The 26,013-nt window shown below is 37.4% G+C and overlaps 1 protein-coding gene across 1 annotated transcript in view; it reads right to left on the reverse strand.

The window, feature by feature from the left end:
* Arcn1 (archain 1 coat protein complex I subunit delta) overlaps positions 1–25,641 on the reverse strand; it is a 29,704-nt gene extending 4,063 nt beyond the window's left edge. Inside the window, exons 1-8 of the mRNA XM_076846346.2 lie at positions 25,485–25,641; positions 13,492–13,755; positions 12,099–12,278; positions 11,767–11,972; positions 10,569–10,733; positions 5,681–5,846; positions 3,562–3,709; positions 2,611–2,719 (exon numbers count right to left, since the gene is read on the reverse strand). Coding sequence (XP_076702461.1) covers positions 2,611–2,719; positions 3,562–3,709; positions 5,681–5,846; positions 10,569–10,733; positions 11,767–11,972; positions 12,099–12,278; positions 13,492–13,755; positions 25,485–25,487 — 1,241 coding nt within the window. The 5' untranslated portion in view covers positions 25,488–25,641. The remainder of the gene's footprint in view (positions 1–2,610; positions 2,720–3,561; positions 3,710–5,680; positions 5,847–10,568; positions 10,734–11,766; positions 11,973–12,098; positions 12,279–13,491; positions 13,756–25,484) is intronic.
* Positions 25,642–26,013: the final 372 nt, after the last annotated feature.

Consider the following 26,013-nt stretch of genomic DNA (forward strand, 5'->3'; position numbering starts at 1 on the left):
CTAATAGGGGACTAATACTGCAAATGAGTGAAGCAGGACATGTTTCCAAAAATTCTACACTAATGATCTGTTATAATTTTAATACAATTCAACTCTCTTTATAGGTAACAATGGAGAAGAAAGCAGGTTAATAACAGTATTGGGGAGAGGCAGTACTTTAAACATGTAATGGAGATGAATTTGTCCTGTGAGAGAATTTGTTTTCAGAAAACTAAGAAAGATTCAAAACTGCCTGACGCTGATGCCAAAAGATTTATCTGACTTATAATCAAGTGGACTCTCATTTGATAAATTGAAGCACAATTATCCCTGGGCAAAGTGGAAACATGACGGGAGAAGGAGATATATGGTTGTCTTTATTCTACAGAAGAATCAGGGCTAGTTTGAATGTACTGTATACCCTCACACATGGCTGACAGGCAGTGTCACCAACTCCTACACATTCTAAATTTACCATCTTTTAATTCACTAGTGACATTCAATGCTTGTATCAGGGGCAAGGTAAATATGGGAGACAGAGAAAACTTTAAGGGTGGCATAAGACATTTATTAACTCTTCTCTATCAATTTTATGGTCCTAGTTCTTTTATATTCCTTCTCTGTGCCCCTTATTCCAATCTGATCTCTTCTAATTTGATCAGTTATAGATAATGGAGCAAAGTGCTGTCTTAAGGGTCTCTTCTAGAGACTACTGAACTAAGACACAGGAAACCACTGAAACCACAATTATAGGGTGGAAGAAGGGCCTAAAAATTGTGGCATCCTAAAAATAGTCTAGTAAAATAAATCTTGACAAACAAAACCCCACCTATTACCAATGCCCAAATCCTACAACGTTTCAAGGCAGCCATCTATTGTTCCACAAGAATAACCAAATTGTGAATAACAGGATTTATATATTCGTGTGTGATATATATGTCAATACTTATATCTGTATATATGTCTATTTAATATATATATATATATGATATTGGTTATAAAGTATATCTTTAAAAATGGAAATAAGAGCCAGGCGCATTTATCAAATGAGAATCCACTTGATTATAAATCAGATAAATCTTTTGGCATCTCAGAAAGCTGAAACAGGAGGATCTAGAGTTCAAAGCCAACCTCAGCAACTTAGTGAGACCCTATCTCTAAATAAAGTCTAAATAAATATAAAAACTGGCTGGGGTTGGGGGCTGGGGTTGTGGCTCAGCAGTAGAGCGCTTGCCTCACACCCACACGTGTGCGGCCCTGGGTTCCATCCTCAGTACCACATAAAAATAAATAAATACAATGATGGTATTGTGTCCAACTACAACTAAATAATAAATATTTTTTAAAAAAATGGCTGGGGATGTGGCTCAGTGTTAAGCCCCTGGGTTCAATCCCCAGCACAAAAAAAAAAAAAAAAAAAAAAGAACTAAGAATGACAAATGACAAACCAGACTTGACAATGTAAAGGACTGAGTTAATCAAAAGGGAACAAAAATATAAGTTAGTACCATTTTCTCCACAACAATAGTAAAGATCCTCTAAAAATATACTATTTTTCATAATTAAACCTGGTACTTATTCAGGATTAAAGGAGTGCAGCTGAGATTCACTAAGGAAGTACAAATGTACAAGTCACTGAAAATGTAAATGAGGAAATAAATTTAAGGTGGAGAATATTTTCAGATGATCCTGGAGAGTAGATCATTTAAGTGCATGGCACTAGAGGGGCTGGAGATGTGGCTCAAGTGGTAATGTGCTCGCCTGGCATGTGCAGGGCGCTGGGTTTGATCCTCAGCACCACATAAAAATAAAGATGTTGTATCCACAGGGGGTGGGGGGGCGGTGGGGGGGAATTACTAGAACTAATTTTGAAGGGGTAACGGGGTAATGGGCATTTTCATTTTCTTGATTGTATTGACAGTTGCATAGGTACACATGTCAAAACTTAACCACTTTGCACAACTTAAATATGTGTAGTTTATGTTAATTATACTTAATAAAACTATGAGAAAATTTACTGAAACTGATGTAGATATCTTGTTTCAGCAAGAATCAATAGTTCCACTGAATATATTCTCATCTTTAGTGATAGTTAAGACAGTCAGTGAAAAATAAAAATTCAGTCTGACAGACTCAATTTCTTTGTGAAACAAAACAAAGAAAATGTGACTGAAAAGTGGCTCCTCCTTTTGGAAATCTTCATTATTACATGAAGACGCTAAGAACTAATACCTGGCCCCAAAACTACAACTGGCTTTTTTGTTTGACTGGTTTGAACCGAAAGCCAAAGCTTATACACTCAATGTATTTTAACAAATGTATGCAGTCTTGTAAGCACCATCAAAATCACATCATAGAACATTTCCATCATCCCCTGAAGTTCCTTCTGTCCTTTCGTAGCCAAATACTTTTCCCTCTACTTCCTGATGTTGTTCTAAGTATATTACCTTTTCCAGAAAGTCTTGGAAGTAGAATCATATAGTAAGTAGCCTTTAGTGTCTTGCTTCTTTTACAATTGGTCTTTTTAAAAAGCAAATACCTTAGAATGCACTGCAACAAGGTGCTTCCTCCAAAAAGACCAGTTCTATAAGCTAACATAGGGAACATGATTATGTGGGGGACACCACTTACGGAAGTGGGATGGTGATAACTACATCATTCAGTTCTAAGTTATCTTCTTGTAGCTCGTATTCTATGTTGACATCACAGCCATTTCCACTCTCCGAGGGCCAGCAATTAACTGAGGAGTAAAGCAAAGCAGTCATACTAGAACATCAGAAAAAAAGTAAAATTGCCTCAACACTTTGACTAAAATCAAGTATGGAAAAAGAGTAGATAAAAGTTAAGATGACAGGGGCTGGGGCTGGGGCTGAGCAGTAGAGCGCTCACCTGGGACATGTGAGGCCCTGGGTTTGGTCCTCAATACCACATAAAAATAAATAAATAAAATGGGGGTGTTGTGTCCAACTATAACTAAAAAATAAAATATTAAAAAAATGGGGCTGAGATTGTGGCTCAGTGGTAGAGTGCTCACCTAGCATGCATGAGGCACTGGGTTCAATCCTCAGCACTATATAAATATAAAATAAAGATACTGTGTCCACCTAAAACTAAAAAATAAATATTAAAAAAAAAGGTAAGATTGCAAATCCAAGCTAATTAACATCTGCAGGCTTAAAACATTCTAATATAAACTATATATATGAAAAATTTAAGTGAAGTCAGACACTGTTGTGCACACCTGTAATCCCAGCTACCCAGAAGGAAAGAGGATCAAAATTTCAAGGCCAGCCTGGAAAACTTAGGGAGACCCTATCGAAAACGGAGGGGAAAAAGGGTGGGGTGGGGAGTAAGGGCTGGGAATATAAGCTCAGTGCCTCTGGTTTCAATATCCACTACCTCAAAAAACAAAAACAAAACAAAACAAAAAAAAAAAGTAAAGCAAATGATTAAAAGCAATTTTGAAAGACCATTTTGTCAAAAATAACTTTTCTATGGCAAAGAAAATGAAAGTGTACAAGCTAGGATTATTTCAAGTTTTCAATGTAGACTAGTTCAGTGGAAATGGTTAGAGGCACTTACTTGTCAGTGGAATAAAAGATTCCTCTGTGGTCTGTAGTCTCCACTTTAGCACTCCTACATCACTATTGACTGGAAACGACTTCTCTGGATTCTTTAAGCCAATTAGAGACTCTGAGGTGAAAAGTTTTTTATCCACATTTGGATGGGTCTGGAATGAGTCAGGAAGGAAAACTTAGGTTCAAAAAGGATAAGACAAGAAATAAACTCCCTCTGGGCTTACATGGCCCATAATCTAAACATCTAAGATAAAGTGTCAAAGCTGAGTACACTGGTGCATACCTATAATCCCTGTAGCTCAGGAAGCTGAGGCAGGAGAATTCCAAGTTTGATGCCAGCCTAAGAAACTTAGCAAGGCCCTAAGCAACTTAACAAGACCTTGTCTCTAAATAGAATATTTAAAAGGACTGGAGATGTGGATCAGGTGTTAAGTGTCCTTGGGTTCAATCTCCAGTACCAAAACAAAGAAACAACTTATAATTGAAAAAGTCAAAGAATAATAACCAGGTCCTTTCCAAAAATACTTCAACAGGGAGCTATTTCTTGCAGAAGACTAAATCAGGGAATAAGGAGTGAGGTTCAGTGGTAGAGTGTAACACAAAACAAGTGCGCACGCACGCACACGATGACTGGAGTCAGATGATCATCAGCTGCCAGGGTCAGATAGCAGTCTTGGCCTTATAGAAAAACAGATAAGAAAGGAAAAAGCTGGGGCTGGGGATGTGGCTCAAGCGGTAGCGTGCTCGCCTGGCATGCATGCGACCCGGGTTCAATCCTCAGCACCACATACAAAACAAAGATGTTGTGTCTACTGATAACTAAAAAATAAATATTAAAATTCTCTCTCCCTCTCTCTTTAAAAAAAGAAAGGAAAAAGCTATCTGTAGAGACTAGCTGTAATTTTGCCTTAGAGAACGTAAGCAACTTAGTGAGACCCTATTTCAAAATAAAAAGAGCTGGGGATGTGGCTCAGTGGTTAAATGCACCTGGGTTCAATCCCTGGTTTTGGGGAAAAAGTCTCATCTTTTTAAAATAAATTGTATTAGAAGAAAGAAAAAATAAGTCACTTCTGGGTAGCAGTCTACATATACTTTAATAGCCAGCAACGATGTTGTCAAATTATAAAAGCACTACTTCCAAAAGAGAATTCTGCTGATTATGGGGAAAATAGACAAAAATACACTTTTCCCTGAAAAGGCTTTGTTGTTGAACAAGATGTAAAATCAACCACCTAAATAAAATGTGAAAAGAACCACCATAATAAGAAGATACAAGGGTTCAAATACATTTAATATTTGTCCACACATATTTATTCTGGTAAGTATTTTATGCACTGTTTATTTATTTAATTATTTATTTAGTTGTTGATAGATCTTTATTTTATTTATATGTGGTGCTGAGAATCAAACCCAGTGCCTCACACATGGCAGGCAAGAGAACTACTGCTGAGCCACAGCCCCAGCCCTGCACTTTTCAAATATACCATTACTAGATACTGCCATTCATCTAATAAAACAAACTCTGGCAGTTTATAAAGGACAGAATGACTAAACTGATTGTCATATCTGTTTTAATAAAATATCTCCTAATAAAGTTTTTTGCTAAGTTGCTTATGATCCTCCTGTTTTAGCCATCGGAGTCACTGGGATTACAGGCATGTGCCACTATGCCTGGTAAGAAAACCATATTTCAAGTAAGAAACTAAATTATTTTACTTTTTTCATAATAGTTAAACATCTCTTTGCCGCTATTGTTAGTGATATGAAGAAATCACCTACTAAATTTCAAAAGGATCTTTCATTCAACCCCAATATTTGAAAGTCATTCTAATACTGCTACAATCTATCACTCAGGAACCACTGTATGTAATATATTAACTTCTTTCCTATGCATCTACAATGGCACTAGCTCTATTACTTAAATAATTTTCTGTATTCTGTGGTTCATGAGGACTTTTAGTTGAGAAACACTGTGCTTTGGGTTAGGAATGTAGCTTGGTGATGGGGCACTTGTCTACTATGTATAAGCCCATGGCTCAATCTCTAGCATTATAAAAAATTTTTTTAAAAAAAGAGTAAGAAGATGACAACTGTGCTGGGTAGACCAAAGTCTAAATACGTACCTGTAGCTGTACCCCTTTCTTATCTTCATTTTCCACATGAAGACGAATTCGGCCAAATTTGTCATCTGAGATCCTAAGCATGATCATGCCATGCAATTCCATATTCTGTAATCCTCCATCCCGTCCACAGGTTAGCGTAATCTTTTCTTCAATCTTCATATGCACACTACAAAGAAAAAGTAGTTAATTTGTTGAGAAAGGTAGAAACCAAAACTCTCTTTCTCCGGGTGATTAGCCATCAAAAAATATTTAAGATGCTGCTGCTTTATCAAAATCTAAAGCATTATTCTCTTTGATTCAGCAACTCTCTAGAATTTGTTCTATAACTAAATTGTCACCTGTGCAAAACAATGTATTATTATTCACAAAAAATTGCTTGTAGACTGGGTATGGCACTATATACTTATAACCCCAGCAACTCTGGAAACAGAGACAGGAGAACTGCAAGTGTGAGGCCAGCCTGGGCAACTTAGTGAAACCTTGTCTCAAAATAAAAGTAAAAATAAAAAGGGTTGGAGATGTGGTTCAATGATAGAGTATCTAGTACCACAAAACAACCAACCAAAAATATTATTAATAACAAAAAGAATCATTTGTGGAGAAAAATTGAAGGCATTCCCTCTAAAAACTGGAACAAAACAGGGATGCCATCTTTCACCACTTCTATTTAAACATAATTCTTGAAACACTGGCCAGAGCAATTACATGAAAGAAATTAAAGGGAAACACATAGGAAAAGAAGAACTCAAACTGGCACTATTTGCTGATGATATGATTCTATACCTAGAAGATCCCAAAAAAGTTCCACCAGAAAACTTCTAGAACTAGTAAATAAATTCAGCAAAGTAGCACGACATAAAATCAACACCCATAAATCAAAGGCATTTCTGTATATCAGTGACAAATCCTCAGAAAGGGAAACGAGGAAAACCACCCATTTACAATAGCCTAAAATAAATAAATAAATAAAACAACAACAACAACAAAACTTAGGAATCAACAAAAGAGGTGAAAGATCTATATAATTAAAATTACAGCACAATTCACAACAGCTAAACTGTGGAACCAACCTAGATGCCCTTCAGTAGATGAATGGATAAAGAAAATGTGGTATATATACACAATGGAATATTACTCAGCAATAAAAGAGAATAAAATCATGGCATTTGCAGGTAAATGGATGGAGTTAGAGAAGACAATGTTAAGTGAAGTTAGCCAATTCCAAAAAACCAAATGCCAAATGTTTTCCCTGTCACAAGGAGGCTGATTCATAGTGGGACAGAGAGAGGGAGCATGGGAGGAATAGATAAACTCTAGATAGGGCAGGGGTTGGAGGGGAGGGGAAGAGGCATGGGGTTAGAAATGATGGTGGAATGTGATGATCATTATTATACAGAGTGCATATATGAAGACACACATTGGTGTGAATACACTTTATATACAACCAGAGATATGAAAAATTGTGCTCTATATGTGTAATAAGAATTGAAATACATACCACATATATAAATAAAAAATTTTTTAAATAATAAAAATTTAATGTTTTACTTTTTAAACAATTAATGTATTACATACGTAATTAAAATCAATGTATTTAATTTTTTAATAAAATTTTTTTAAAAAAGAATTATTTGTAGTAAAAAAAAGTTTCAATGTCCATCTGTGGGGAACTGCTTAAATATATAAAGGAGGCTGGGGATATAGCTCAGTTGGTAGAGTGCCTGTCTCACATGCACAAGGCCCTGGGTTCAATCCCTAGCAACACAACCCCAGCCCCTACCTGTATGTATGTATGTATGTATGTATTCACCACAAAATAAATAAATACATGCATACATACACAGATACACAAATACATACATAAAGGTAGGGGCTGAGGTTGTAGCTCAGTGGTAAAGTGCTTGCCTCATATGTGTGAGGCACTGGGTTCAAACCACATAAAAACAAATATAGATACTGTGTGTTCATCTACAACTAAATAAACATTAAAAAAAATACATAAAGGTATATCAATATGAATGAGTACAAGGCAGCTGTGGGGGGATGAGGAGAAAAAACTGAAAAATCTTTTTATTTAAAAACAATTTTAAGGGGCTGGGGATGTGGCTCAAGCAGTAGCGTGCTTGCGCCTGGCATGTTTGTGGTCCGGGTTCGGTCCTCAGCACCACATGCAGGCAGGGATGTTGTGTCCGCTGACAAACTAAAAAATAAGTGTTGAGAAAATCTCTCTCTCTCTTTAAAAAAAAAAAAAAAAAAAACAATTTTAAACTTTAAGAAATTATAGGTGCATGCCTATAAGCCAAGTGTCCTGGGACAGGAGGATCGCAGGTTCAAACCCAGCCTCAGCAACTTGGCGAGGCCTTGACCAACTTAGCAACACCCTGTGACTCAATGGTTGAGCCTCCTGGTTTGAATCCCTGGTAAATAATAATAATAATAATAATAATAATACTGCAGGACATGGTGGTACACTCCTGTAATCCCAGTTACGTGGGAGGCTGAGGCAGGAAGATAGCAAGTTCCAGGCAAGCCTGTTTTTTAATTTAGGGAGACCCTATCTCGAAACAAACACTGAAAAGGCCTGAGGATGTAAAACAGTGCTAGAGCACCCATGGGTGCCCCAATTCCAATAATGATAATAATAATAATAAATCCCTCAAATGAGGAAATTCTTATCTATAAATAATTAAATGCAAAAAAGCAATTAGACAATGCTTTGCTTTGTTTGGTACTGGGATTGAACCCAGGGGTGCTCAACCACTGAGCCACATCCCCAGCCCTTTTTTACCTTTAATTTTTGAGAAAGGGCATCAATAAATTACCTAGGGCGTTCTTTGCTAAATTGCTGAGACTGGTTTTGAACTCCTGATCCTCTGCCTCAACCTCCCCAGATGCTAGGATTATATCTTTGCACCATGGCACCTGGCTAGAATGCTGCTGCTTTGTATAAAAATGAAAAAGAAGTCAGGCATAGCCTGTAATCCTAGCTACTCAGGAGGCTCAGGTAGAAGGATCTTAAATTTAAAGCCTGCTTGAGCAAATTAGCAATACTGTCTCAAACTAAAAATTAAAAAGGCTGGGGATGTGGCTCAATGGTTGAATGTCCTTGGTTTCAATCCCCAATACCATAAAAATAAAGGAATAAAAAAAGATACATTTTTATTCTTCTATACATCATAGACTATCTCTTCAGAAGGATATACAAAAAGCTAGTTGATGTCAGTTGCTTCCACAATGAAAAACTTGCATGTCTAGGTGGGAGGAATACTTTTTATATTAATGTCTTTTGAAACCTTTTGAATTTTGTGCTATAGGAATATATAACTTAATAACAAAATAAGTAAAATTAAAAAGTGCTGCTACTATGGGTGATTATTAAATACAATCTATCAAAATTCTATAATAAAACTATTTTAGTTGGGTGAACTTCAGTTCATTCTCTATTTCAACTCTTATTTTCCTCAAAACAAACGTTTTCAGACTCAAGATCACAAAGGACTATATATCTTAAGATAATGCAGGGTCCCATTTTACCTTCACAAGAGTTTTTCTGCACTCAAGAGGTTCTTCATGATTAAAAAGAACCTTAATCTCTAATGTGATGGTCTCCAACCTGTGTTTAAAAGTGTGATGCCTTTGTCTCACTTAAAACAGCCAACAGGAATAGGACAGGCACTTCAGTGAGTCAAGAGAATTATCTGGATGAAACTCTATTCATTTTCACACAGAATAGAACACTTAAAGAGTAAATACTCTACTTTTATATAGACCTAATTGAGATATCCTCCCAGACTCATCTTTCATTTGACCTAAATACCATTAGCAACAGTAGAAGGTCTGGACTCAAGAGAAGAATTCTGAGTCATGAAAATGTGAACTTGATCAACCACCACTTAAAAATGTTATAAACCACTGTCTCAATCCTGAAATAAAAGACAAACCAAAATATTCTACACCAGGTTCAAATACTTAAAAGGCAAAATATGTTAACCTGCTGTTAAAGTTACTTAAAAATTTTGGATTAAAGAATGGTTTTTCTTTACAATTTAATTAGAAAAATATGCCAAAATATAGTGCAGAGTCATCAGACCTCTCATTCAAATCCATTTTTAAAACTTTTTTGGTACTAAGGATTGAACTCAGCCACTAAGCTGTATCCTTTTTTTTTTTTTTTTAGTTGTCAATGGATCATTATTTTATACATTTATTTATTGTAGTGCTGAGAATCAAACCCAGTGCCTCACATATGCTAGGCAAGGGCTCTACCACTGAGCAACAACCCCAGTCTGCCCTGATTCTTTTTAATTTTCTATTTTGAGACAGGGTCTGAAAATTTGCTGAGGTTGGCCTCAAACTTGGAATCCTCCTGTCTTAGCCTCCTGAGTCTCTGGGATTACTGGAGTACGCCACCAGGCCCAGCTAATTCAAACTTTATTTTAAGAGACTTGCTCCACGCTAGACAAATCACTTTTGCTTAACTTACCCAATAAAAGGCAAAAACGGGTGGCTGAAAAAAAATTTTAAAAATACCTTAAGTTAATATCTAGAATATGTTCTGTATATATCTTTCAAATCAGGAAAAATTAGGGGCTGGGATCAGTTGGTAGAGTCCTTGCCTCATATGCATAAGGCCCTAAGTTCAATCCCCAGCACACACACACACACAAAAAAAAAAAACCACAATAATAATAATAATCAGGAAATATTAAAAAGTACAAAAAATGGGACTGAGGGTATAGCTCAGTGGTAGAGTACTTGCTTAGCATGTGTGAGGTCCTCGGGTTCAATCCCCAGTATACCACCCCCCCAAAAAAAGAACTTATAGCACATCAAAAGAGGATTTTTTAAAAAATGTAATACTCTACTTACTGAAAGAATTAATTCTTACCTTTCCATATTAATAGGTGGAGCATGCACTTTGGTTGCTTCAGAGGTACGTTTGCCCATATTAGAGGACATGATAGTTTCACCTTCAGATTTCAATTTGTCCACAAAGTTATCTACTTCCTTTCCTTTGGCTCCAAGTTTCAAAGCCTTGCTGGGGCCTGAAGGCCTAGGTTGAAGAATACAAAATAAGAACACACATACATATACGCAGAAGCCCAAAACATTAATGACCCCACATCAAAGAAGCTTTCCCTGAAGCTATTCTTTATTTATTTTTATGTGATGCTGAGGATCAAACCCACTGCCTCACATGTATGAGGCAAACACTCTACCACTGAGCTCCAGCTCCAGCCCCCCCAGAAGCTATTCTTTCTTTTTTTTTTTAATTGTAGATGAACACGATATCTTTATTATTATTTTTTTTTAATATGGTGCTGAAGTTTGAACGCAGTGCCTCACACATGTGAGGCAAGCACTCTACCACTGAGCTATAACCTCAGCCCCTGAGCTATTCTTAGGAGGAATGTAAAGACCTCAAATGGAAAATCCAAACTTCCTACTGTTGGTGGACAAGTAGACTATGATAGTCTAATACGAACCTGCCAAAACTTGATAGTCATTATTAATATGTAAGCTTACAGTACCCAGACCAAATGTGGGTTTTGGGGGTTTTTTTTGGTACCAAGGATTAAACCCAGAGATGCTTCGCCACTAAACCACATCCTCAGTCCTTTTTTATATTTTATTTAGAGTCAGGATCTCACTAAGTTGATCAAGCCTTGTTAGTTGCTGAACCTGGTTTTGAACTCAAGATCCTCTTGTCTCAGCCTCCCAAGCTGCTGGGATTATAGGTATGCACCAAGGCACCTGGCCCAAATATGCATTTTTTTAATCACATAATGATCAGATGAAAACTCTGTAGCTTCCATTCAGATAAAATAACTACACAAACAAAATTCTGCATATAACTTCATAGTTCAGAGATTCCCCTTAAACATTAAGATTAAATATCCATGTTCCATAAACAGTTAAACACCCCCTCCCTTCCCTACATAAGGCAATTCTAGTAGGAAACTGAGGTCATAGCATGATCTGTAAAAGAACTCTCTTTTACGTAAAAGTAGTAATACCACATTCACTAATCACTCCCAAGTATACAAATACAGCCTTCCTCTGGCTGGTAATACACTGGATTATACCTGGCTGGTGCAGGTGCCACTTTTGGTTTATCAGTTTCAATGATGGTTTCTGTGATCATGGCTGCTGTGCTGCCTCCAGATACTGCAGAGCTACCAAATCCCCCAAATCCTGGTGCTTTTTTCCCTTGTCTCTCCGCATCTCTCCGTGCCTGTTGTAATTCTTTTGCTTTACGCCGCATCTCAGCCTTAGCTTCACGTTCTTGAGTCTACAAAAAGAGACATGTGGATATAACTTTGTGTACAATCTACATTATCAAGTAAAAACAGGAAAATCAGATTAGTGAAAGCTAAAAGACATTAAAACCAGTAGTCCCAAAGAGGACCCCACTCACCTCTCTGACTGCTCTGAACACTTTCTCCTCATGAGAATCCATTTCTGTGAAGGTTCTGATCTGTGCCAGGTTAACATTCTCCCGATATCCCAGGGCAACAATCTCATCAAAAGCAAAAATCAAATCAAAACAGTGCTCAGATATTTCATTCTCCTCTAAGGCTCGGCAATACTCAGGAATCTAATCATGGACAGCAATGGAAAAGAAAGATTTTGCATTTACTAGTAGTTTTTTCCAAGTCTTAATTCTTTTTTTTTTTTTTTTTTTTAAATATTTGAGTTGTTGATGGACCTTTATTTATTTGTATGAGGTGCTGAGAATCGAACCTAGTGCATCACACATGCTAAACAAGCGCGATACCACTAATCCACAACCCCAACCTAAGTCTTATTCTTTGTTTTGTGTGGGGGGTGGGGTGGGGTGGGAGCATGGATTAGACTCAGGGGCACTTGACCACTGAGCCATATCCCCAGCCCAATTTTCTATTTTATTTAGAGACAGGGTCTCACTGAGTTGCTCAATGCCTTGCTTTTTTGCTAAGGTTCGTTTTGAACTTGGGAGGCAAGCAGCTGGGACTACAGGCATGTGCCACCAAGCCTGGCTAGGTCTTATTCTTTCAAATACAGAAATTTCATTAAACCTGAATACCTTTCTTAGCTCCTTCCAGTCTTTATTTTAAGCAAGACTTTGGCATAAAGTCTTTGTTTCTGTGTCTGCATCATTTAGCCTTATCTAAAATACATGGCCAAATAAATTTCCTAAATATAAAGGCACTAGCCATGCATGATGACACATACCTGTAATCCCAGGTACATGGAAGACTGAAGCAGGGAAAAAGTTTGTTATCAGCTGCTTGATAATTTAGTGAGACTGTTACAGCCTGGGGTTGTGGCTCAGTGGCAGAGCACTCGCCTAGCACATGCAAGGGCTGGGTTCAATCCTCAGCACCACATAAAAATAAATAAATAAAATAAAGAAGGAAGGAATGAATTTCTGTATTCTCTTCTGGGATACTTAGAGTTCAGGAGAGGACCCAATGTCTGCTGAATGAATAAGGAGTTGTAGCAATAAACTGCTGAAATGGGAGAAGCAGAGCCTACAAACTGATAAGCATAAGCTGTCTTGGAGGAAAAACTAACTTCACACAAAAATGTGGAACCAAGCCAGGTGTCAGGTCATGCCTGTAATCCCAGCAACTTCGGAGGCTGAGGCAGGATCGCAAGTTCAAGGCAAGTCTCAGCAATTTAGCAAGGTCCTAAGCAACTTAGTGAGATCCTGTCTCAAAATTAAAAATAAGAAGCTCAATAGTAAAGTGCCTCTGGGTTAAATCTCCCATATCAAAAAAAAAAAAAAAAAAAAGTGGAACCCAGAATTATTACAGAAAGACTCTTACCACTCTTGAGAAGAGCCTTAGGGTCTCCAAATCTTCTAAAATGTTGCTGTTTTTGGTAGTGATTAGTACCATGTACAGTTTCTCCATAGGCTGGTAGACATATCTTACACTCTCCGTTTCAACGAATGTATGCTGTTTTCCAGTGTTCATGAGCTTTGGGAAAGCTGCTAATAAGCCTTCAATCCGAGTTCGGGTCATTTCCACAAACTGTCGAGAAACAATAGCCTTTCCTGCTTTCGTGCAGACTGCTGCTGCCAACAGCACCTGCCAGGAACACACATTATAAGTACTAATTAATATTTCATCATCTCTGTTTTCTCAATGTCTCAGGGGATATTATACAGATTTGATACATTCAGGTTATTTAGTAACATGATTACTATTACAATGTTTTCACATTCTACTGCTTCTTTAATTGTAGTGTGTAATTTTTAAGATTAATGTAAAGTAGAGGAAAATGAAACTATTATTCCATTTCTCAATAATATACATAAAGAAAATTATTATTTTAAATAATATTTATTTTAACTATTTTAAAATTATTATGTATTAATTAAATAAATAACCTTTTCTAATTCTACATATATATTTGTAATGGGTTGGTTGTGTCCCAGAATTGGGTTATTCTCCGATTTGGCACACCCATAAAGAATAACTTTTTAAAAAATATTTATTTTTTAGTTGTAGTTGGACACAATACCTCTATTTTATTTATTTACTTTTATGTGATGCTGAGGATCAAACCCAGGGCTTCATACATGCTATGCGAGCGCTCCACCACTAAGCCACAACTCTAGCCCTGGTAACTTTGTTTTTTTTCTAAAAAAAAAAAAAACACAGAAAATTTCCAGTCAAAACAGAAGTCTAGTCTCCAGTACCAAAAAAATTTTTTTAATTAAAAAAAGTAAAATTAGGGCTGGGGTTGTAGCTCAGTGATAAGAGTGCTCACCTAGTATGCGTGGGGTATTGGGTTCAATCCTCAGCACCACATTGAAATAAAATAAAGATACTGTGTGCACCTAAAACTAAAAGCAGATTAAAGGTATTTAAGCAGCCTTTTAAGAAGCCCCTGACCTTTACTTTTTACCTAGAATATGAAACCAATCTAGCCAGTCTAAATTTATCATTTGCATTCCCATCCCCCACTATGCTATTCCCAGATAGTCAAACAATCTGTATAATAAAAACCTAAATACTAGGCAATGAACAAGACCCAGCAGCCTTCTTCCAGCATTTCATTAGATAAAACAAAGCACCAAAGGAAGAAGGGAGACCTTCAATGCCAATACAGAGGAGTAAGAAAATTAAGTACAGAGTCAACAGTCTCTTGAGTGTTAGAATACAAGAGTTCCTAAGCACAAATAACAAAAAAAGATTTTTACACATTTGGGAAGCCTAAATGCTAAGATATGACCTCTGAAATATCAAAATCCTATTGATGAGACTTTTTATTTTCAATTTTATAGAAATCTGTCCCCTACAGATGAGCAGTTTGATGGGAAAAGTCAGTTTGAATATTCTTATAGTTTTAATATATTAATGCTTTTAGAATAATTATAGGAGAACCCATCCTCGTCTTTCAAGGATAAATAATTAGAAACTAGGTGTGGTGGCTTACATTGGTAACCCCAGGTACTGGGGGGGGGGGGTTAAGGCAGGAGGATGACAAGTTCAAGACCAGCCTTGACAATTTAGCAAGACGCTGGCTCAAAATAAAAAATAAAAAGGGTTGGGGTATAGCTCAGTGGTAGAATGCTTGCCTAGCATGTGCAAGGACTACATTCTATCCATGTACAGTTTAAAAAAGGAAGAAGAAAAAGAAGAATTAGGATATTTGGGAGACATTGAACAGCATGCTTATTTCTAAGCAGTAAGATAAAAAACAATTCATTCTAGAAAATGTTTGATTGATACCTTGCACAAGTAATTTCCCTCTATTGAACAGATTTTTGTTTTTACAGATTGATTTACTTCAAATGGGTCCAGGTTTTCTTGTGTGAAATCTCAAAAAATAATATTATCAACTGTTCCATTTCACAAATAATAACCCAAGTTTAGAAAGAAGTGGTGTTAGGAGTTATACAGTTCTGTTTATGTTTATGAAATTTACCTGTTATCCCAACTAAAGTTAGTTTTTTTAAGTCATAAATCACTAAGCAGTTTAAAAGCTGGCCACAGTGGTGCACACCTGTAATCCCAGCAATTCCTGAGGTTTAGGCAGAATTGCAAATATGAAGCTGGCCTCAGTAACTTAGTGAGACCCTAAGCAATTTAGCAACACCCTATCTCAAAATAAAAAAGTAAAAAGAAAAGGGCTGGGGTTGTAACTCAGTGGTAGAGCACTTGCCTATCACATGTGAGGCACTGGGTTTGATTCTCAGCATTGCATATAAATAAAATAAAGGTCTACTGACAACTTAAAAAAAAAAAAGTAAAAAGGAATGGGGATGTAGATATTCCTCAGTACTTAAAAAAGTCCCTGGGTACAGTGGAACATGAAAAGCTGAGGTAGAATTATTTGAGCCCAGAGTTCAAGGCCGTCCTAAGCAACACTGTGAGACCTCCTCTCAAAAACAGACAGCTGGGCTGGGAATGTGTCTTAGTGGTCAAGTGCCCCTGAGTTCAATTCCCAGTACCAAAACAAACAAACAAAAATCAGCTGGACATGGTGACACATGCCTATAATCCCAATGACTTGAGAGGCTGATGCAACTGATTGCTGAGACTGGCTTTGAATCCAAATTCAAAGCCAGTCTCAGCAATCTAGCAAGGCTCTAAACAACTTACACTGGGATGGGGTTGTGGCTCAGCGGTAGAGCACTTGCCTAGCACATGCTAGGTATGGGTTCAATCCTCATCACCACATAAAAATAAACAAATAAAATTAAGTTATTGTGTCCGACTACAACTAAAAAAATATTTTAAAAAAGAATAAGGTTTCTGAGCTGGATGTGGTGGCATACATCTGTAATCCCAATGGCTTGGGAGGCTAAGGCAGGAGGATTGAGAATTCAAAGCCTGCCTCAACAATTTAGCAAGGCCCTAAGTAACTCAGTGAGACCCTGTCTCTATAAATAAATACAAAAAATGGCTGAGGATGTGTCAGTGGTTAAGCACCCCTGGATTCACTCTCCAGTACCAAAAAAAAAAAAAGAAGTTTCTTATAATTTTGACACACAAATAATGATAATACCCTAGTACCTTACCAGAAATTAATCTAAAAGTATCACCACCTACAGGTTTTGTTTATATGTCAAAGACTAAACATACTCAAGAAATTTGTTTTCACATTAATTTTTATCATAGGAGGTTCATGTTTCAACCATACACATATGTCTAGCAAAAATAAAAAGAACAAAATTAAAATGTGATTGTTGTTTCACCTTACCAATGACAAGCAAGTAAACTTCTGTGCTGGTTCACTAAGGGTTTAAATGCCATATATTTCCAAATGTAAGGTAGATTTATCCCAAAATTCCCCCAGAAAAGAGTTGGACCACACAAAAACTTGTACATGAATGTTCATACTTAACATAATTCATAATACCTAAAAAGTGAAAATCGCCAGGTGCAGTAGTGCATGCCTGTAATACCACAGCTTAGGAGGCTAAGGCAGGAGGATTGTGAGTTCAAAGCCAGCCTCAGCAAAAATGAGGTGCTAATCAACTCAGGGAGACCCTGTCTCTAAATAAAATACAAAATAAGGGGCTGAATGGTTGAGTGCACCTGAGTTCAATCCCCACTATCCTCCCCCAAAAAGCAAAAATCAATGTCTATCAGCTGATGAATTGATAAATAAAATAAAGAATATCCATACAATGGAAAAGTTATTTAGTCATAAAAGGAATGAAGTATTAATACATGCTAACAAAAATGAACCTTGAAAATATTATGCTAAGGAAAAGAAATCAGATGCAAAAGGCCACCTCTTGGACTAGGTGATGTACTCAATGGCAGAGTGTTGCAAGCTTGATACCCAGCAACCACAGTGCTCCCCACCTCCAAATAGGTTATATGTTACATGATTCCATGTATATGAAATATTCAGAACAAAGTCATAAAGAGATAAACTAGTGATTGCCAGGGGATTAGATAAGGGAAATAGGGAGTGATTACTAATAGGTATAGAGTTTCTTTTTGAGTGATGCAAAGATTCTAAGCTTACAAATTATAAGCCAAAGTACTATAGACTTAGATTACACATGTTCACATTGTAAAACAGTACCATTACTAATAATAAGCATATATCCCATTAAATGATTTATACCATTTCAAGGCAGTGGATTCGTACATTTATGGGCCTGTCCATATTTTGATATTCAAATAATAGAAAATTTTTTCCATAAAAAAGTTTAGGAAAAAATTTACATATTATTTTAGAAATGTATTGATCTTCTAGAATAATAATTCTCTTATGATCCATAGAAAATCAGCTCATAGCAGTGAGAAATATTAAGAAAGGGGAGCATATTGTAAATACAATTCCTGTACAGCCTTCATTCTCACTCCAAAAAGTTGAGACTAGGGGCTGGGGTTGTGATAGAGTGCTTGCCTTGAATGAGTGAGGCACTGGGTTTGATTCTCAGCACCACATATAATTAAAAAATAAAGGTCCATCAACAACTAAAATGCATAAAATAAATAAATTTTTTTAAGGAAAGGTTGAGATAACAGCCCTATGAAGTTATACTCTACTACATTAGAATTTTATGTCTTAAGGCTTATGAGTAAAGATATATCAAATGTTTATCTAGAACATGATCAAAACTTCAGACCTCAAAGCCCATATCTAACATATGTAATATTAAGAAAGATAAACAATGCTTAAAATTCATGGGTAGTTCTCAGGGTTCAAGCTCTCGTTAAAAACGCCACCATACATGCAGAGAGAATTTAGCTAAAAATTAAATCAAGGGCAACATAAGAGAGAAAAAGGAACAAAAAGATGCATGCTATGGAGGAAACAACCCATCCACTTTACTTTATCGACTGGGCATGTTCAAAGGCTAATTAAAGGTATTGATAATCTTTATTTTAGCCATGTTATTATAAGAATAACTGAATTAATTGGGTATGGTGGTGTATACATGTAATTCCAGCTACTTGGTCGGCTGAGGCAGGAGGATGGCAAGTTCAAGGCCAGCTTAGACAACTTAGTGAGACCCTGCCTCAAAATAAAAAGGGCTGGGATGTAGCTCAGTAACAGAGCACTCCTGGGTTCAATCCCCAGTACTGGAGGAAAAAAAAAACAACTGAATAATTATTTATTGAATATCTTCTCTACTTACTAGATGCTCTCTAAGAATGAAGAAGAAAACAAATTGGCATTCTAATGACAAGAAGTTCAGTAGAGAACATAAAACATTTAAAAACAAAAAATAGAGGAAAAAAACCAAAACTGTAATAGGAGGCAGACTATGGTAAATAACCTGAGAATTGCTGATAAAGTGCTATGAGAATTTAGAGAAGGAAATTATCTCTAGCTAGTAAGATCAACCTGATGGAAGAAACAGCATCTGAATCATACTTCCATGAATTCAGGGATTTGAGCATGTAAAGATAAACAGTAGGGCTGGGCATGGTAGTACATGCTTTAATCCCAGCATCTTCAGAGGCTGAGGCAGAAGCATCATAAGTTTAAAGCCAGTCTCAGAAACTTAGCAATACCTTGTCTCAAAATAAAATAAAAACCAAAAAGAGCTGGGGATATGGCTCAGTGGTTTAGTACCCCTGGGTTCAATCCCGAATTCCTTAAAAAAAAAAAAAAAGATAAACAGTATGGTAAAATAGGTCGCAAGCAGGAAAACTCTGAGATTCTTTTTTGAGTTGTTCCATCAACTACACATAGCAAAACAAGGCTCCCAAAGTAGAATCAAAATTCCCCATACCAAGTGTGGCATAAACCTCAAACATCCAGGACACTGCAATTACAGGGCCCACCAAAGTTGACACAAGTCTGTATTCACTATGTTTCAGTTACTAAAATGGCTAAATAGCATGGTCACCTTAAAACAAGGTATCTATTCTACAGTGAGTTAACATATGTCCAATTTTTTTTTTTTTTTGGGGGGGGGACGAGGTAGCAGTCCTGGGGATTGAACCCAAGGGCACTGAACCTGAGCCACATCCTCAGCCCTTTTATTTTTTGAGACAGGATCTTGCTAAATTGCTGAAGCCTGGCTTTGAACTTGCAATCCTCCTGCCTCAGTGTCTTGAGCCACTGGGAATACAGGTGTATGCCACTGTACCCAACAACATGTGTCTTCTTAAATGCTTTGACAAAATAAAAGCTTCTCTTTGTATCAATGTTTACCAATGCCTATCAATTATTAAATATGGCATGTACTAAAAGATAAATTAATTTTTCCTTCTGCAATTTTCTTTGATGAATTTTATTTTTTATAAAATTTATTTATTTATTTTTTAATTTTTAGAAAAGAACTTTTTAGGCTTTTTAAAAAGAAACTGTCAGAACCCTTGATAGGAGCAACCCCTATCAGGTCCCTTCTCACCTTGTGGGAATTCTCTCTCTTTTCTTCTCGCTTGAATAAATCCTACTCCTTTCAAAAAACAAACAAACAACACTTGATAGTCGTAGCCAAACACATTTCTCTTCATATTTACATGGTTTGAGTACACTATCATTTGTGCAAATTTAGCATTTGGATCAGAAAGGCCTTGAGTAAAGAAACAGGGAGAATAAGGTTTCTGTCCTGACTATGCCACCTAATTATGTAATCTTGGGGAGTAAGTTAATTGCTTACTGATATATCCCTATATATATTCATATAAACTTACTATTTAATTTTATATGAAATTAAATAGTAAGTTTATATGAAATCCAAAGTGCCTTTTTTTTTTTTTTGGTACCAGCATTGAACACAGGGGTGCTTAACCGCTGAGATGCATCCCCTTTTTATATTTTATTTAGAGACAGGGTCTCACTGAGTTGCTGAGGCTGGCTCTGAACTTGTGATCCTCCTGCCTCAGCCTCCTGAGCTGCTGGGATTACAGGAGTGCATCACCATGCCCAGCTCCAAAATGCCTTTTAATCTATAATATTCTATAAGTTGTTGAGCAGGATAGGACACATCTATAATTCCAGCAAGTTGGGAGCCTGAGGCAGGAGGATCACAAGTTTGAAGCCAACCTCATTAATTTAGCAATACCCTTTTTATTTTTATTTTGATTGAACCCAGTGTGCCATGCTAGGCAAGTGCTCTAACACTGAGCTACTTTCTAGCCCCAAGATTCTGTCTCAAAATAAAAAATAAAAGATAAAAAAGAACTGGAGATATAAGCTCATTGATAAAGTGCCTCTGGATTCATTCCCCAGTAACAACAATAACAATAACAACAATAAGATTTATAAGTCTACAATTGGGGAGGCTCAGGTAGGATGACTGAAAGTTCCAGGCCTGCCTGATTAACTTAATGAAATCCTATTTCAAAATAAATTAAAAAGGGTTAAGGATGTAATTCAATGTGTAAGGCCCTGGGTTCAATCCCCACTACCACCCCTAAGTCTAAGAAAATGCACAATACTTCTATTTCATACCCACTGCTCCAATAACAACTACTTGGGAACCCTATACTGCTAGAAGGCAAATGGCCTAATCCAAATAAATTGTGTGTGTGATAAGAGACAGACGAATAACAGGTGGCAGTTCAGCATAAATAGACACAGTTCTCTAAAAAAAGGGTTTTTTCTTTTGGTACTGCAGATTGAACCCAGGGGCATTTTACCACTGAGCCACATGCCCGGTCCTTTTTTTCTTTAAATTTTATTTTATCGTTTTTAGTTATAGATGGACATAATGACTTTATTTTATTTATTTATTTTTATGCGGTGCTGAGATCAAACCCAGTAACTCATGCATGCTAGTCAAGTGCTCTAGTATTGAGCCACAACTGTAGCTCCCCAGTCCTTTTTATTTTGAGATAGATCTTGTAAAGTTGCTGAGGTTGGTCTCAAACTTGCAATCCTCTTGCTTTAGCTTCCAGCGTTGCTGGGATTACAAGTGTGTGCTACCACATGGAGCTAAGGTCTTTCTTGAACCTCTAAATGTTTCAGGATTCCAGAATTAAATACACATATATAATTCATGGTTATAGTAAGGCTACTTTCTACAACTGTCATAGAGGACTATTTTATCTTTCCTATCTATATGAAGTTAATTATAAATAAAACCACAGTGAAGATTACAATAAAATCTAGACCACAAATAAAACCTTAAATTTGAAAAGTAATTTACTCAGGATTTTAAGTCTATCACTTGCGTGTGTGTGTGTGTGTGTGTGTGTGTGTGTATACACATATATTTAGTTGTAGGTGGACACAATACCTTTAATTTTTTAATGTGGTGCTGAGGATTGAAGCCAGTGCCTTACGAATGCCAGGCAAGCACTCTATCACTAAGCCACAGCTCCAGCCCTGAGAATTTTTTTTTTTAAATGATGTTACTGGTTATTATTGTAGTGAATTTCCTATATGAAGACACAGTAGACGATAAATCAATGAAAAATCCTTTTCATTCTCTGCAGTACCCTCAAACAATAATCAAAAAAGATATATAAAGAATACAATAGTTGTGCAGCTACATTACCGTACATGAAAAAGGAAAAAAGAAAAGCAATACTAATTCCTTAATTAGGACCTGTTATTAATAGATAGGATTTCAGTTTCTCCTTCATTATATGTAGATTTAGTCACATAAATTCCAACTCTAGTTTTCTAATAATGAATAATTTTGGGGAACTGTACTTACTGTGATCATTTATATTAATGTCACCACAATAGGTTTGCTGTCTGTACTTAGTAAAGAATAGCATTCTTTAGATAAGTAAAAATTTTAAAGACGGGGGCTACTGTGAGACTTAACATCAAGTTTATTCAAATATAAGTTTAGTGAGAAAAGGAACTGAGTAAAATGATATTTTGACAAATGTTAAGAAAATAAGAACATACTCTCATTACTTTGCAGAAAACTAGAAGGATCAAATTAAGAGATAACTTGCTTGCCAGGTGCCCACCTGCCTATAATCCCAGTGGCTTGGAAGGCTAAGGAGGGAGGATCCAGAGTTCAAAGCCAGCCTTAGCAATTTAGTGAGGTCCTAAGTAACTTAGGGAGACCCTGACTTTAAATAAAATATAAAAAAGGGCTGGGGAAGTCTTGGTGATTGAGTGCCCTGGGTTCAATCCAAAACAAAAACAAAACAGTTCTTTCATGTTATATGAAATCATCATAACCCCCCACCCCCACCTTTTTTTCTTTTTTTGCAGTACTGGGGATTGAACCAGGGCTTGCGCATGCTAGGCAAGTACTCTACCACTGAGCTACATCCCCAGCCCATAAACCATTTGTTTTTTCCATTTGTTCATTTATGTATTTATTAAGACTTCACAGTCGGGGCTGGGGATGTGGCTCAAGTGGTAGTGTGCTCACCTGCCACACGTGCGACCCAGGTTCGATCCTCAGCACCACATACAAACAAAGATGTTGTGTTCGCCGAAAACTAAAAAATAAATATTAAAATTCTCTCTCTCTCTCTCTCTCTCTCTCTCTCTCTTTAAAAAAAAAAAAAAAAAGTGGAGGATATTTTACACTAACTTCCATAACTTAAGCCAAAGGGAACTTATTTCCCAAAAAAATAATCTTTATGTATCTATAATTTACTTTGAAGTGTATTTTTATAAAGATGGAGAGGAATGGATGGATGAATGGATGAGTAGATGTATGACAAAGGATGTATAGTGAAATGTTAATTACAGATTCTAGCTGGTAGTTATAAAATTGTTCACTGTAAAGCTCTTCAACTTTTCCAGATGTTTGAAAATTCTATATCAAGGAAAATCAACTTTTAGAAGTTTCAATACAACTTGTAGATCAAAAATTTCAACCTATTTGGACATGTCTAACATACAGAGATCTCTTTGTAATACAGTAGGATCCAAGAACATTACACAGAAACAATGCCATGTATTAAGACAACAGAAGTTGGGTTTGGTGGCGCACACCTATAGTCCCAGTGGCTTGGGAGGCTGAGGCAGGAGAATCATGAGTTCAAAGTCAGCCTCAGTGATTTATTGAGGGCCTAAGTATCTCAGTGAGACCCTGTCTCTAAATAAAATGTAAAAAAGGCTGGGTATGTGTCTCAGTGGTGAAGTGCTCCTGGGTTCAATCCCTGGTATCCCCCCCGCCCCCCAAAAACTTAAGACAGCAGAATGTACTGATACAAATTGCTCTTCTGAGCACATAAAATGGATATCTGGGTCATGCCAAGTCCCTAATAATTCAGAAACACCTGACACAATTGTATGCATATGTGCACATGTCAAAATAATATGTAAAATTTACATATACACGTATAAATATACACATTTATTCATATATATTATATTCATATTACTCAGAAATTTACCATCCCTGAATTATCAATGAATTTTTAAAAAACTAAGTTTCAAGAACATTTTTTAAAAACAAGATTTTTGTAAAGATCTGTATTTCATTTACATAATACAAGACTTTAACTTTGCTATTAAAATTACAATACAGTCTAAAATAAACTATTAATATGTCCCAAATGTAAAAGAAAATGGAGTTTTAAAAACAATTACTGTCCAAATATTGAGCCTCATAGTGGAATTGGAAAAAAAAAAAAAGTTTTGACAATTTTACATGTAATACAAAAGTTGTAGGAGGCAAACCTGCTTCATGTAATTTATATACCTGAGGAAGAAAAAAATCTTTTTTCAATGGTTTCAAGTCCAAACACAAATCTTCCCTCTATCCATGTTCACATTTAAAGACTGACAGTAGAACTTAGTAAGACTGGCACCAGGGCTGGGGTTGTGGCTCAGTGGTAGAGTGCTGGCCTAGCACGTGAAAGTCCCTGAGTTTGAGCCTCTGCACCACAAAAATAAATAAATAAATAAAATAAAGGTTTTGTGTTCAACTACAACTAATAAATAAGTAAATATAATATATATATATATATATATATATATATAGAGAGAGAGAGAGAGATAAAGACTGGCACCAAATTATATTGTCACCTCTTAGATATACAGGAAGATATTTAAATCAAAGTATCTACTGTCAAAACAACAACAAAAGGACTTCTTCAAAGGACTGAAGGGCATAAGGTGTACTAAAATAAATTACTAGCTCGTCTGAACCAAGGAATTTCTTCTACTTCATGAATAGCCACAAATCACAGAGCTAAAGCAAGCTAGTGGAGTCAGCAGTTGTGTGTTTTCCCCCATCCTCACCCACATTAATTTTTCCTATCTCTACAAAGATAATGCATCCGAAGGCAAGTAACAGGTCCCAGAGTACGACCCACCCCTTACTCCTCCTCCTCTGAGGTATCTGATTACTATATGCCACATACACATTTTACTTCACCTGAACAATGTGTTCCTTGCAGACAGAAACCTTGTGTCCTCATAACTCATGTTTTCCCAGTGTTCTATACACAGTCACACTAAAAAGCTGTACCTAAGTGGAAGGTTTCTGCGACACTTGCGTCCTAAGAATGAGTGTTACAAGTTACTCCCCGCTCTGGGCTTCCATTTCCCCCTTTCCAACAAACAAAAGGCAGCTGATAACAGAATGACGGGAACCTCCCGAGAGAGGCCCAGCCATCTGAACGCTCAGAGAACCGGGTGGACATCAGCGCCCAGGGCCCACGCGACTACCACCGCCAGGTCCCCGCAGTCGTTCTCAGGGGCCGGTCCCGGCAGAGGCGGCGGGCCAGCTGGCTGGGGGTGGGGTGCGGCGGCCACGGCGAGAGGGACTGGAGTCGGCTCTCTCGGAGCTCCAGGGAGGCTGGGCGTGGGGCGCGGGCGGCCACACTGCAGTCCCAGGAGAAGCAGCGGGCTCCAGACCCTCGGGGCGGGGCCCCTCCGGCCCCAGCACCAGGCCCGCCGGCAGGGCGAGGGGTCGAGAGAGTCCCGGCCCCCCGGAGTTCGGGCCTGGCTCGCGTCTTACCATGGTGAGGACGGTGGTGGCGCGTACCCGCGCTCTGGCTCCACTGAGGATAGGATAGGGTCGGGTCCGGGCAAGGGGAGCACCGGCCGCTCTGGACCTGCTGCCCCCCTGACAGGAGCAGCTGCCGCTTTGCCTCTTACCAAGATGGCGGCCCCGAGCCACGTCTCCAACCGGAAACGGCGCGGGTCAAAGGGCGGAGGGCGGTTCGGCGGGGTGGGGAAAGTCTGGGTACCGGGATGCTGCACCGGCTTTCCCCCCGACTTAGGGACGGCTCGTCTCCAGCCGTGGAAGCTGGCGCCTCTGTCCTTGCTCACTGTCTGTCGTCGCCTTCGTTCATTTTGCGTCACCTCTTACAGTCTATAAAGCCATTCTCACAGCCACTGAATAACATAATATACAAAATAATCTGTGTGTATAAGGGACTAGTATCCAGAATACATAAAGAACTCTAACAACTCAACAATTAAAAAAAAAAAAATCTAAAACCGGACAAAGGATTTGAATTGGCATTTCTCGAGAAGATACACAA

This window comes from Callospermophilus lateralis, chromosome 2 (genome assembly GCF_048772815.1).
Source record: "Callospermophilus lateralis isolate mCalLat2 chromosome 2, mCalLat2.hap1, whole genome shotgun sequence".
Taxonomy (NCBI): Eukaryota; Metazoa; Chordata; class Mammalia; order Rodentia; family Sciuridae; genus Callospermophilus; species Callospermophilus lateralis.